Here is a 13,655-nt window from a genome sequence, read left to right on the forward strand (position 1 = left end):
TACTCTTTGATATGTGTGTTCTGAAGTTTAGCAATCATATTTCCTGGTGAATCAAATGTGGATTTCTTCTGTGATATCATTCTTTGGATTTTCTAGCTATACTTAATCCTCTGGTTCCTATCTGGGCAGTTTTCTTTTATGATTTCCTGAAATATAGTATTCAGACTTGTTGTTTCATCATCATTTTCTAGGAAGCTAGTGCTTCTTAGCTTATTTCTCTGAGTCTTGTCTCTTAGGTCAGTTAAAAAAAATGATCCCTCACATAGTTTCATGTTGTTATCTTTTGTCTTGGCTTTAATGGTAATCATTATATTATTGGATTTTTGAGTTCTGTCTCCTATTTTTTTTTCAGGGTATCTATGGTTTTATTAAAATTTTCTGTCTTCTGTTTTATATCACTAGTTCTTGTTTTGAATTTTGTTGTAAGAACTCTGATTTCAGTTCTTGTCTCTTTGTATTTTTTCATTAGTCCTCCAACCATTCTCAGACTCTGTGTGATCATTCCATTCCCTTGTCTGAGGTTTTAATTGTAATTATTGAAGAATTTTCTTTCTTATGAATTGTTCTCCTGATATTCTCTTACCACTTAGTATTTCTAAAATTATAAAAGGAAATTTTCTTTGTTCATTTATTCTGACTGCTGATTTTTACATGGAGTTTTCCTTAACTTCCCTTCTTTTAGTTACTTTATTAGTTATTTGGCATATTTCAAGGTGATGAGAGCAAGTTGGGTTTATATACAACCTCTCAGCTGTCTTGCCATAAGTCCTTCTAAAAACCATTTTAGAAATATCCTGGTGATTTAACATGTTATGTATGGATTAATCTCATTTTAGTTTTGTGTAGCCCACAAGCCAAATTTCGCTTATTGTCTCTTTTTTATATGGCTCAGCTAAGCATATTTTTTTCATTTTAAAATAAAGTTTTATTGTGTATAAAAATTAAAAACTTTTTCATACAACAAAACGGCAACAGGCCAGATTTGGCCCTTGATTATAATTTGCCAATTCTTACCTTAGTGGATGAATCATAAAACCAAAAAAATTTTAAAGGGTATTAAAAAACACTATATCCGTATAAGTGAGCGTGCCAGATATCTTTTCTTGGATTATTTGCTTACTTGACTTCACATTGCTTTAAGAAGTAATTTTAATCTTTGCTGCTGTCTCTACCAGAAGTTAATTTAAAATTGTTTAAAATGAAACTTATGTTTACTGGAGGGAAAAATAGACAGCTCTGTACCCAGTATAGTGGAAAGAGCAGCAGATTGGGATTCAGTAGACCTGAGGGCTCTGCTACTAACTAGCTGTGTATCTTTGGACAAATCATTCTCTGTGCCTTAATTTCCCAGTTTATGAATTGAAGGTTAGATCATATAAACCCCAAGGTCTTTTTCTACCTTTAAATTTCTATGAGTTTAAATTTCTGATTTTATCCTCTTAGTCTGTCTAGTTTATTATTTAATAATGGGGCATTCCCAGTGTTCTTCCACCAGAGGGCCTCAGTCCTGCATGGGAGAAACCATCCCTGTGAATGAGAGGGGAGTTTGATTTCTCCATTGGTAGTTTGCCTGCCAAGAAAGCTGTCTTTTTTTCTTTTTAAAAATTTAATAAGCAGGAAGCTTGTTTCTTTATATGTGTCACCTAGTCCATTCTTATTCCATCCCCACCTCCCATTCCTATCCCCCAGCCAAGATCAAATCAGACTTCAGAAGAAGCTTATCAGTAATGATGAACCTGGAGATTATTTTAGTAATCTTGCCAGTGTTATATTTTTAAATGTTAAGTATAAGTGAGGGTTTGCACCAGGAAGACATCATAAAATGAGTACTACTAATTAGGAAACTTGGGTTCTAGATTTAGTCCCTCTTCTAGTAACTTGGTGCCATTGGTAAACAAATCACTTCTCTTCTCTGCTCTTCATTTTGCCCACCTTTCTAGGAGTGGGGTGAGACAAGATGGGCTAAAGACCCTATAATAATCCATTATCTTGAAGGGGCTTAACTACCTGCACTTTTATGTTATTCTTCTCTTCCTGAATTACGCTGAAGAATTTTATCTAACTTAATCTGAAAAGGCAGTATTATATAAGCTTTAGTCTGTGATTTCATTGGTATAAGGAATGTAACCTGTGTTTACCACCAGTTAGGCCAGATAATCTTTAAGGCCCCTCTGTTTCTCTCTAAAATTCTATGTTTCTCTTGCTGCATGGCAAAGCCATCCATTGAAAAGGTGCTTGTCTTTACACACACAAAATTGATTAGCATTTTACAGCCCAGGCTAGCTGGTATTATTTAGGGATAGAAGCAGATGAATCATGGATTCTCAGAATTGGAAGGAGCCAATGGCGCCATGAGAGTCACCCTTACTGAAGCATTGGTCTCCTCCATAATATCCCAAGCCAAGTGGTCGTCTAGCCTCTGCCTGAAGACCTCTTACAATGGAAAGCTCATTATCTGAATCAGCCCATTCCGGTAATTGCTAAGATGTTCTTCTGGTTAGTGAGGTGGAATTTACCACCCTTTAACTTGTAGACATTTTGTCCTTGAGGTGCTCTCTTGAACAAAGAACAAATCTATTCCTTTTCTTATATATATACCTTTTACTTGTTTGAAGGTGGTAATCATAGGATTAGAACTGGAAGGGACTTAGGAATCATCGAGGCTGTCTCATTTTACAGATAAAGAAACTGAGGCCTTAGAGAGAGCAAGTGATTTGCCCGAGATCACACAGGTACTAAGCTGCAGAGTTGGAAATTGAACCTAGGTCTTCTGATTCCTAATCCAGTGCTCTTTCTACTGTACAATACTGCCTCATAATCCCACCGTGTCTTCTCTTCTCCAGATTACACATCCTCATTTCCTTCAATTTCAACAGATCCTTGTTATGGCATAATTTTAAATCACCTCACTATTTTTGTTGTTTTCCTTTGGTCACACTTCATTTTGTTAATGTCCTCCTAAAATTGGTCATTGATTACAGTCATATTGTAATACTCCAAAGGTGGTCTGACTAGGCCAGAATACAGTGGTACCATGATCTCCTTTCTTCTGGCTAGTTTTCTCTGGACCTCAGTTTCTCCATTTGTAAAATAGAAGGATTGAACTAGATTAGAACTAAGACTGTTTTTTAACTTTGACATTTTATACTTAAATATTTGATGGATTAGGATATGATCATCTTGGGGTAATCTTATATGTGAATTCCTGATTGCAATTTTGTAGCTAATTCTCAGGTACCTTCAGCTGCATATAGAGATTATAGTATAAACCATTGGGGGTTAAATTTGAATGAAACCTTTCCAATTCCAACTCTTATGTTCTTTTGTTTCTGCTGAAGATTCTACTTCATTTCTAGTAAAGCAGTTTTGCAAATCACCCGTCTTTTCCAAAATAAGACTTGAATTCATTCTATTACCTTATTACCAACCTTCTTTTAACAAACTTATTTTTATGTGTTTTTTTCTTTTGACCCATGTAGTTTGCTTAAGACACCAACTGTTATCTTGTACCAAATATGCTTGACTCCCTATGTATGCCATCATGAAAACTAAATGAAAAAGAAGTTAGAAATGAATAGCAGCATAAAAAGCATGTCCCAGAGTTTCACGGACTGATTTCCTTTTGGCTCTTTTTTCCCCTCCAGATTTGCTTTAGATCTGCTCTGGGTCTGTATGTATTTTTATGCTGCTTTGAAGGTTTTGATCCAGTGTCGTATGTGGATGAGAGGGGAATGAGAGTGTTTTTGTGCTTGTAGTGATCAAGGGTTGTTTTTAAAGTTGTTATTCTGTACATCCTTTGAAAAAGATAGGAGTCTGAGATATCACAGTTTCACATAGCAGCGTCAATAACTTGCATTTAGGTGAAATTTAATGTGTTCATTTGGTTTCAGGTATCATGTGGAGAGAGGTCAAAATACATAGGGCATCTGCCATGCATGGCAAAGATTTAGCTATTAGGGTATGCACTGTTTGACCTGCTCTGTGGTGAACTGAAAAGTGTTCTGTCCTTATGAGCAGGTTATATACATCATCAGATTACGACATATACTGAGGCTATATTCAGTGCAAAGGAAAGGCCTAGAACATGGTGCCAGTTGAAATGGCCCTTCTTAGAGTTTTAGGAAAAGGAGAACAAGCCAGGCCTGCTTTATAGTTGTAACCTGTTTATGTGGTATGATGTTGGAAGAAAAATCACAATTTTGACTTTTAACAAAATGAGTCACTTGGAGTTGTGTACATGGCGTGTGTATTTCATTTGAAATGGGATTTGTTCTGTTCTTAGTCATTGTACCCTCTTTTTATTGTACTAGGTTTTGAAAAGAACCCTTTGATCCAATTATTCAGTCAGCAAACATTTCTTATTCACCTAGGTCTACAAAGACAAAAGGGATATAATGCCCGACCTTAAGGAGTTTACTTTCTGAGGGATTAGACAAAACACACACACACACACACACACACACACACACACACACACACACACACGATAAAAGATGTAGCAGAGGGCACTGGCAGCTGTGTATGTGTGGGTGGTGGGGGAGTAAGGAGGATGGATTTAAAAAAAAAAAGACCTCCTGCAGAAGGTGAAATTTGAGCTGAATCTTTAAGGAAATATGAATTGTAAGAGGTGGTATTGAGAAGACCATTCTAGCCACTGGGTACAGCCAGTACAAAAAACAGGAGCATGGATGGAGGTGGAGTAACTTGTGTTGATCAAGGCTGGTGGTTTTTGGGAGGAGGGGGATCTGTAAGAAGTCTGGAATAGTAGTAGGGGGCCAGGTTGTGAAGAGCTTTAAGCCAGACAGAGGAATTTAGATTTGATTCAGTGTAAAACCTTGTCATTGCTCTTTGGTAAGATGTTTGCTCTGATGAAGTAGGGGAGTATGTCCTTAGCTAGAGCCCTGACTTTTTATGCATTTCAGACTATTTTTGTGCTGCCATATATCTACTATTGAATCTTCTGCCCACACACTTTATCTGTAATCTTGTGTTCTTTTTGGCTCATGTAGCCACTTAGTAACCTTTAAAGAGTGAGGCAGGTGTAACTAACTTCCAGTAGAACTACAGGAAAAATATTGTGCCATGGAAAGGTAAGTGTGGAGACATCCTGGGGAACCTTGGCTAACTGCCTCAGTTACCGCAGGTTTTTAGGTTTTGATTCAATCCTGCAGATTTGCTTTAGCTATCTGCACTGAAGTTTCAAAACATGAGACTGCTAGCCCTAGATCATTATTTTCAGTGGGAACATTTTAATAAAAATGAATAGTTTGCACAGGAAAACTGCTTGCTTAGACTTTGGTTAACAGCTTTTACTTAGGCAAATTGTGTTTAAATGTGAATCTGCAATTGTTTGATAATAATACACACCAGATGGAAACCCTATCAAATTCTGTGTGCATACAGGAACTTGACGAGAGGAGTCGGTAGATTTAGAGAGATTCTAAGAGCTGTTGAAACAAGAACCACACAAAACCTGCGAATGGTAAGTTTGGCTTATTGACTGTTGAAAATCAGTAGGGGTTAGAGATAAAATATGTAGCATACAGTTTGTTATGACATACATAGATTTGCATGTATCCCCAAGTAAGCTCAAGTATATAGCAACTAGACTCAATGAAAACCTAATATAGGAGAGTTTGTTTGTAGGGTCAGTATTAGTTCTGTCCTGAGGCATCAGTATATTTAAAGGGTTCTAATGTATATGAATTTATTCAACAAACATTACGTGCCTATTATGTTCAGAACACCTGAGATAATAAACATTTAGTACCTACTCACGAGTACCTACTCAGAAGGGATACAAAGTTTAGACAAAACACTTGCCTTTACCCTCATGGAATTTATAGTTTGGTAGTCTAGTGTGTGTGTGTTTGTGTGCTTGTGCGTGCATGCACATGTGCACACATACATCTACACATGTGTATATTTTGCATGTACACATTTAGAGTTCAGTAGTCTGTGACTACTGCATATGTATATAGTATTCACATATTACCTAGTACTTAACGGTCTAAAACTCTGTGTATATGTGTGCATGCGTGTGTGTGTAGACAGAGCTAGTACACATGATATATTCGTATATTCTTAGATAATAAATTTATATAAATGTGTGTATGCAGTTTTCACAGACTATTGAACTATAAGTGTGTATCTATGTGTGTCTATAACTATATCTATATGTGTAACCAAATGGGAGTGATCAAGTTTAGCACCAGCATGTCGCCCCTGGAGGATCATTATGAAGTTTTACTGATTTGTTTGTTTTTATAATTAGTGGCACAAAACATGAATGTGGTTCAAAATAAGATGTTGTTTGGCTCACGTCTCCATTCATTTATTCTCTCTTACTTTTTTTGAGCCCTTAATTTCCTCTCTGGTGTAAAAAAAAAAAAAAAAAGAAGAATTCTCTAGCTTTATCTTCCCAGCAGCTCCTGGTCTGTGTTGGCTTCTGTTCCTCAAAGGTTGTACCAGTGATAATAGCTCATGATAGACTTAAACCAATATGAGTAGATTGAAACGTCTGGTTTTTCCTCTCACCGTCTAGGATATCTTCTGCCTTCTTCACAGACCAATCATGAATCCTTTAACTGCAACACAACAGTGTTAGGTGAGGAGGCATCACTCAGAAGTTCTCAGCATGAAGTGGGTTTCAGGGGGAGCTTGCAGAATTTCATTACCTAGAGAGTCTTAGGAATGGGTCGGACAACTTTTGGTGCTCGATGCAGTCTTTACCGGAGGGCTAGGAGGGGCGTAGATGAGCCAAAATGTCCTTCTCTTTGGTGAAGGCTCATATCACTTTACTTTGAACTTCTTTTTCACTTTTGCACTCTGCTTTATTATTACATTTGTATAACTGTATTTGGAGTCAGCAGATTTGATTCAGCCACTGCTTTTCCATTTCTGTTTTAAAGTTACTTTATTGGTCTGGGCCTCTGAAAGTGCTTTCTAAATGTGAAATCACTATATAGATGTGAAGCAACATCAGCATCCTCACAGTTATTAGCAGCGATAGAGAATCAGTACGACCATATTTCTACTGCTTACTTCACAAGAGTTTTATGAGGATCAAGTGAGGCAGTGTGTATAAAATACTTTGTTATAAACTCTGTGAGAGCTGGGATCATGTCTTATCCCTCTTTGTGTTCCTCTTAACATGTAACACAGTGGCTTGCACACAGCAGCAACAAATGTTTGTTGCATTGAGCTGTCATTCTGTGTAGTAAATACTTCATAACATTTATTTTTCATTAAGAAGTTCTGGTAGAACACTTCAATTAGGAACGGTTCTTTGAAAACAAATAGAACAGTATGTACGTGGGTAAACGTTGTTACCATGTGTTCTTTTTCTCTTAAATTTATTTCTTACTTGGTCAATGTGTAAAAGCCTTCAAAGATTTCCATTCATTATTAAAATGGCAAATGTTTTTTATAGCTTTTCAAAAAGGAAAATGAAAACCCAGGTCTTTAGAATTGATTAAATATGGAACATAATCATGACCCACATGTAATTATTATTTCATTAGAGTAAATGTATTCCTTTTTTTCTACTTGAAGGATGAACTGAGTCCTACCAAGGATATTTTCTGGCTACTGATTTCAAACCTGGTTACTGGCAAATGTTTCCCATTCCAGTCTAAAGGACTTGTAATTCTTTTTTCTTTTCAGTTTCATTTGCCTCTTTGAGGGTTTGATAGTAAATAGTTTAGCTTAGAAGTAATCAAATAATGGGAGGAACTTGTATTGATCATTTTAGTTGAGGAGAGAGACTTTTATAGGGCCAACACAGAAAAGCTAGGTGTATTCAGGACCTCTTTTTAGTAGCAGGCCAAAGTCAGAATGAATTGGTTAATGTTAAATAATGTTTAATCATTGTTTGTTAGAAATCCAAATTCTATTTCAGATGTGAATAGCTCCTGTACTATCTTATTGTTCATTTACTGTAATTGACCTTGATTAAACTGTTCATACCTTTGGGCCTGTATTTACTGGTGTTTTGACTGACGTAAAACATTGGGGCAGGTCCTCGGGCTGTCAGGCAAATGTTAGGCCATTTTTGAACATCACCTATGACAGTACTATGCTGTTTTAAAGATAAATTAATGAATAACTACAAAAATGAATCTTCATGTGCTTTCCTTAGGGTGGGATGATGCCAGATCAAAAGCTCCTTTAGAAAAAAAAATGCTTCTTTTTCACATATCAACTTAGGTCTGATCTTCCTACATTTTAAAACCTAGGGTTATGTATGTTATTCAGTGGTTTTTCAGTCATGTGTGACTCTTCATGACCCCATTTGGAGTTTTCTTGGCAGATGCTGGAGTGGGTTGCCATTTCTTTCTCCTGATCATTTTACAGATGAGGAAACTGAGGCAAACAGGGTTAAGTGACTTGCCCAGGGTCACACAGCTAGTAAGTGTCTGAGGCCAGATTTGAACTCAGAAAGATGAGTCTTCCTGACTTTGGCCCAGCGCTCTGTCCACTGTGCCCCTAGCTGCCCCAGTTATGTATAGGTGTGATATAATAGAAAGTGCCCTGAACTCAGAATTGGAAAACCTGAGTTTAAGACCTATTTCTGTTACAGGCTTTATGGTATAGTCATTTAATAAGATAAACCTAAGTTTTCTCAGCTCAAAAATGTGGATGATCACTCTTGTACTACCTTATTCATAGGGTTTTTACAATCAAATGAGGTCATTACTATGCAGTATTTAGAGCACTTTAAAACTATGGAACATGTGGTATGTGGAACCTCCTACAGTTTTTACATTGGTTGTTGTACTTATTTGTGGTGAACCTTAGAGACACTGAATGTTAGAGAGGAAAGGACCTTAGAAATGTAGTTATTCCAGGGTTTCCCAAATGGGACTTTGGATCAGTAAAATATCTTGGTGGTCTCCCACTGATCTCTGTGCTCTTCACAGTGTCAGTGTGTCAGTTTTCAGTAATTCTGGGACATAGACCCAGAGCAAAGAAGATGGAGATGAGAGGAGTAAGATCAAAGAGAAAGATGAAAGTGAAGGAGTCCCTTTCGTTAAACTCATACATTGGTTTAAAGAAGTGAAGGTGTTGAGAGTAAAGGTTTTGTGGACTAGTGAAAATTTTGCCTTAGGCTGGTGAATGGATCTGCTGACTAGCATTTGGGAAGCACTGATTGATTCATCAGTCCAACCCTTTATGTAATAGATAAGAGAACTAAGTCCCAAAGAGAAAAAATTAGCTGGTCAGTTAGTGGAGAACTGAGGCTTGAACCCTAGTGTCCTGGCTCTTCTTCTGATTTTCCCTTTACTGCAGACTATAACTTAAAGGTGACACGGGCATAAAAAGATGAGGAAGCGCCCCAGCATCTGGCATGAGGCCTAGTGGGCTCCCTGGGGCTGGGCAGAGGGGCGGAGTACAGTGGGGGAATAGTCTGTTTAGTGGGAGATGAGGAAAACACATCAGGTAGAAGTGCTTAGAACCTTTGAGATCTCCCAGTAGCCATTGGGTGCAGCATGTAGGAGATTTTTTTCCTCTTAGTATTTATTCTTTGGTTAGTGAGAGGAGGTTATCCTCTGCTGGCTTCAGCTTCCAGGGGAAGTCATTAGTTTATATGACTGAAATGGGATTAGAATGGAGCTGTAATAGAAAGTTTAAGGAAAACAGTGTGGGAACTGTTTGGTTTCTCAGAATTGCATTCATATCATATCTTAGCAAAGACCTCTGTAGGGGCTAGCAAGTATGCATTTACTTTCAAAATTTTATAGATATTTAAAAGCTGTTGGGACTTACTAAGAAATGATAGAAGAAACTTTGTTATTACCTAGTAGTTATCAGAAACCACTAAGCTAGTGATTTGGTTGCATTTAAGTTCCCATGTGGTATTTTAACAAATTTCAAATTGATGGAAACCTAAAGATAATCCTCTTTTAGAATACTTTTATTATCGGAAAACTCATATGCATAGAAAATCAGTCTCTTGTATGGACTAGAGAGAAATGAAATTCTGGCTTTTAGGGAGTGTTCTAGCTTAGTGCCTTGGACATACAGTAGTAGTGGCTTAGTATGTATTTAGTAAATGAGCAAATGCTTTTAAGAATCTTCATTGCAGTGTTTGATGTGGGAGGGATATATTTGGAAATGAAGGTGATGCAAAACCAAAAGGTGTTCATAAAAGAATAATTTAAAAAATACTCATTCAGTCTAGTAGTTGTGCTGTGACCCTCATAGCTTGAGAAGATAAAATATCTTAAAGGGTTAGCTTGATGAGTAGGATTTGAATTGTGAAGTAAAGTTGATCCTATCAACATAGACCCATAAAACAGATTTAAGCAGGACAAAAATAGAAGTCACTGTGAAATTGCTGACTTGATGCTCTCAGTGTTGCATACAGTCTGTTACTTTGTGAAAGAATTTTGGGTTGATTGTTCCATGTGGCTCCATTGCCCAGTGTTTTAAGGATAACATTTTCCTCCTTCTCATGGTGTAGAAAAAAGTGTGATGGTAAATTGAACTAAATTAAATCTAGCAAGCTCTTGTTGAAAGTGTCTGTAAGAATAATGAGGCCTACAAGCATCAAAAGAACCATAGGAAGCAGAGTTAGGGATCTGTCAACTTATTGTCTGTTGCAGAATCCCAGATTCTCGGAGTTGGGAAGGATTTCAGGCAATTTGATTTAAACTCTAATGACAGAAAATCCCTTCTACAACATATCAGTAAGCAGTTCTCCACCCTTTACTTGAGAACCCCTATTTTCCCAGGCAGCTTATTCCACTTTTGGATACTTTTAATTATTAGGAAATTTTTCCCTTACATTGAATCTAAATCTGCCTCCCTACAAGTACTAATCATTGTCCTGGTTTCCCCTGCTGGAACCAAGGAGAACAAGTCAGTGTAACTTGTTCTATTTAGCTGTTCCCCATCTGACCTTTCAGATACTTGAAAGTAGCTCTCTCATATCATCCCTGAGTTTTCTATCATGATGATCCCTTTAAAGTCTTCCAAAGTCTTCAGTGCCCAGTAGAGTTTCCACTTGGAGACCTCAGTTCCCTCATCTGTAAAGTGATGAAGGCCTTGAACTGGATGGTCTCCAAAGTCCTTTTCAGTTCAAACCTTCTGTGATTGTGTGAACAACCATATGGAAGAATTAAAAGAAGAATGTGCACAAGAATCTCAGCCATCAAAGTTGTGGAGGCATTCTGGTCTGGAGTTGTGAAGGGAGTCTCCAGCCACGAATTGGGGATGACAATAGCTCACATTATGGTTTATGAAGAGTTTTGTTTTTACAACCACCGTGTGAAGTAGTAAGTAAAAGTATTATCTCCATTTTACAGGTGAGTAAATGGAAGCTCAGAAATTTAGAGTGGTTCTCGGCATCATCAGCTAGTGAGTGACAGAGATAGAACTTGAACCCAGGTCTTGTGACTCCCAGTCTATTGCTTTTTCCGCTACACAGCATGGTCTCATCACGCCTGCTGTGTACAATGTGCTGTATCAGAGGCTGAAGTGATGGGTTAGTCAGGGCACAAATTCCCTGGGCCTGGCTCTGGGTTAGCTACTGTGTTTGCAAAGGAAATGGAAGGATGTGGTCCTTCTCTGAATGAACCAGTAGTCAGGAGTGGGAAGGTAAGAGCCATTTAAGTATTTTAACAATGAATAACTTGTAAGGATCTCAAGAGGGAAGAAATACTCACGTTTATTCATTAATTAAAAGCGTGTTTATTGACTCTGTGCTGTGTGCTTGAGCTTCTTCTTAGCTCCCAATCTCTTTGAGCTTTTTGTAGCATTTGATGCTGTGACCACCTCATGCTTCTCAGTGTCCTCTCCCTTCTTTGTTGGCTCGGGTGATACTGCTCTCTCCTAGTTTACTTTCTGCCTATCACACTTTTCTTTCCCATGATTTCACTGGTTAATCTTTCTCATCCATTAATTTATATGTGGGTGCCCAGTAGAGTTATACTCCAAGCCCTCTTTTCTTTTTATATTCCCTACCCTTAAAATATCGTCTGCTGACATGGCTTCAGTTATTGCTTCAGTGAGGATGACTTTTATATCCGTGTGTCCAACCAGTGTTTCTTCCTTGAGTATCAGTCCATATGTCCAGCTGCCTGCTTGACCCTGTGGCATAAGACAATGGAAAGAGCATTGGCTTTTGCATCATAGGACTGGGGTTCAAATTGTAGCTCTAACACTTAGTGATGGTGTGACCTTGGGTAAAACATGTAATCTTTGGGCCTCAGTTTCCTTTTCTTTGCTTTTTAAAAAAGTTTTCTTAATATGTTTATTTTGTATTGTAGACATGTATGAATTACTCCAACTCAATGAAGAGGCCTGTTGTAACAAAGTAAAATAGTTAAGCAAAACTAATAATATAGTGACCTTATTTGAAAGTGCAGGCAACATTCCATATCAGTAGCACCTCCCAAACTTAATTTTTTAAAAATCTTTTTTAATGAACAGATATCTATGTATGCTTTCTCCTACCCCTACCCAATGGGAAAAAAAGAAAAACAAATTCCTTGTATAGTCAAGCAAAGCACATTCCCTCATTAGCTGTATACAAATATGTATGTGTATATAACAGTCTGTATCCTGTATCACCTCTCTCTAACCTCTCAATTCTCTATCAGGAGGTTGATAGTATTTTTTCATCATTAATTCTTTGGGATCGTGGATCATTATTGTGTTGAGTATAATTCTTAAGGCTTTCAAAATTGTCTTTACAGTGTTGCTCTTATTATATAAAGTGTTTGCCTATGCAGCCAGGTGGCACAGTGGATAGATTGCTTGGCCTGGAGTCAGGAAATCCTGAGTTCAAATGTGGCCTCAAATACTTCCTAGGTGTGTGACTGTGGGCAAATAAGTTAACCTCTGTCTGCTTCAGTTTCCTCAGTTATAAAATGGAGCTCATAGTAGTACCTATGTGAGGAGTACTCACAGGTAAGGTTTTTGGAACAGTCAGAGAGATAATATTTGTAAAGTACTTAGCACATGCCTGGCATGTAGTAGGCACTTAATAAATTCTCATTCCCTTTCCTCTCTGTCAGTTTGTAAAAGTCTTCACAATTGTTCATTTTTATGATATTGGTGTTATAGTATAATTTGTTCTTCTGACCTCATTCAGCATTAATTCATGTAAACCTTTTCCTCTTTGAATTCATGTTTCCTCATTTTTTAAGTTACAAAAATATTCTTTATATTCATGTTTCACAGCTTTTCCAGCCATTCTTCAAATGATGAATATCCCTTTAGTTTTCAATTTTTTTGTCACCTCAGGAAGAGCTATAAATATTTTTTGTACATGTGGGATCTTTTCCTATTTCTTTCCTCTTTCTAGAGTTTAGGCCTAGCAGTGGTATTGCAGGGTCAGATAGCATGCACTGTCTATTAACTTTTTTGTATAATTCCAGATTGCTTTCCAGAATGGTGATATCCATTCACAGATCCACCAACGGTGCATTGTTTTCACCTGTGCCCTCTTAGATTTATCATTTTTCTTTCTTTGTCATCTTTGCCAATCTGAAGTGTGTGAAGTGGCTTTTCAGAATTTCTTTAATTCGAATTTCTCACTTTAGTAATGATTTGGAGCATTTTTTCATTGGGCTGTAGATAGTCTTGTTTCTTCTATTGAGAACTGCCTGTTCCTATCCTTTAACCATGTATTAATTGGGAAATGGCTC

At 37.3% G+C, this 13,655-nt stretch overlaps 1 protein-coding gene across 12 annotated transcripts in view; it reads left to right on the forward strand.

The window, feature by feature from the left end:
- Positions 1 to 13,655, forward strand: part of TTC7B (tetratricopeptide repeat domain 7B) — a 318,583-nt gene that overhangs the window by 100,285 nt on the left and 204,643 nt on the right. For 9 of the 12 annotated variants that reach the window (XM_021000269.2, XM_078151432.1, XM_021000270.2 and 6 more), the window contains one exon: positions 5,404 to 5,482. The exons of 2 other annotated variants lie outside the window; for them this stretch is intronic. In XM_021000269.2, the coding sequence (XP_020855928.1) occupies positions 5,404 to 5,482 (79 nt within the window). Of the gene's footprint in view, positions 1 to 5,403; positions 5,483 to 13,655 lie in introns of those variants that run through there. One more of the 12 variants, XM_078151437.1, reaches the window with a different exon arrangement.

The sequence above is a fragment of the Phascolarctos cinereus genome, unplaced genomic scaffold, assembly GCF_003287225.1.
Source record: "Phascolarctos cinereus isolate Bilbo 61053 unplaced genomic scaffold, phaCin_HiC Scaffold_3;HRSCAF=262, whole genome shotgun sequence".
In the NCBI taxonomy this organism is placed as follows: domain Eukaryota; kingdom Metazoa; phylum Chordata; class Mammalia; order Diprotodontia; family Phascolarctidae; genus Phascolarctos; species Phascolarctos cinereus.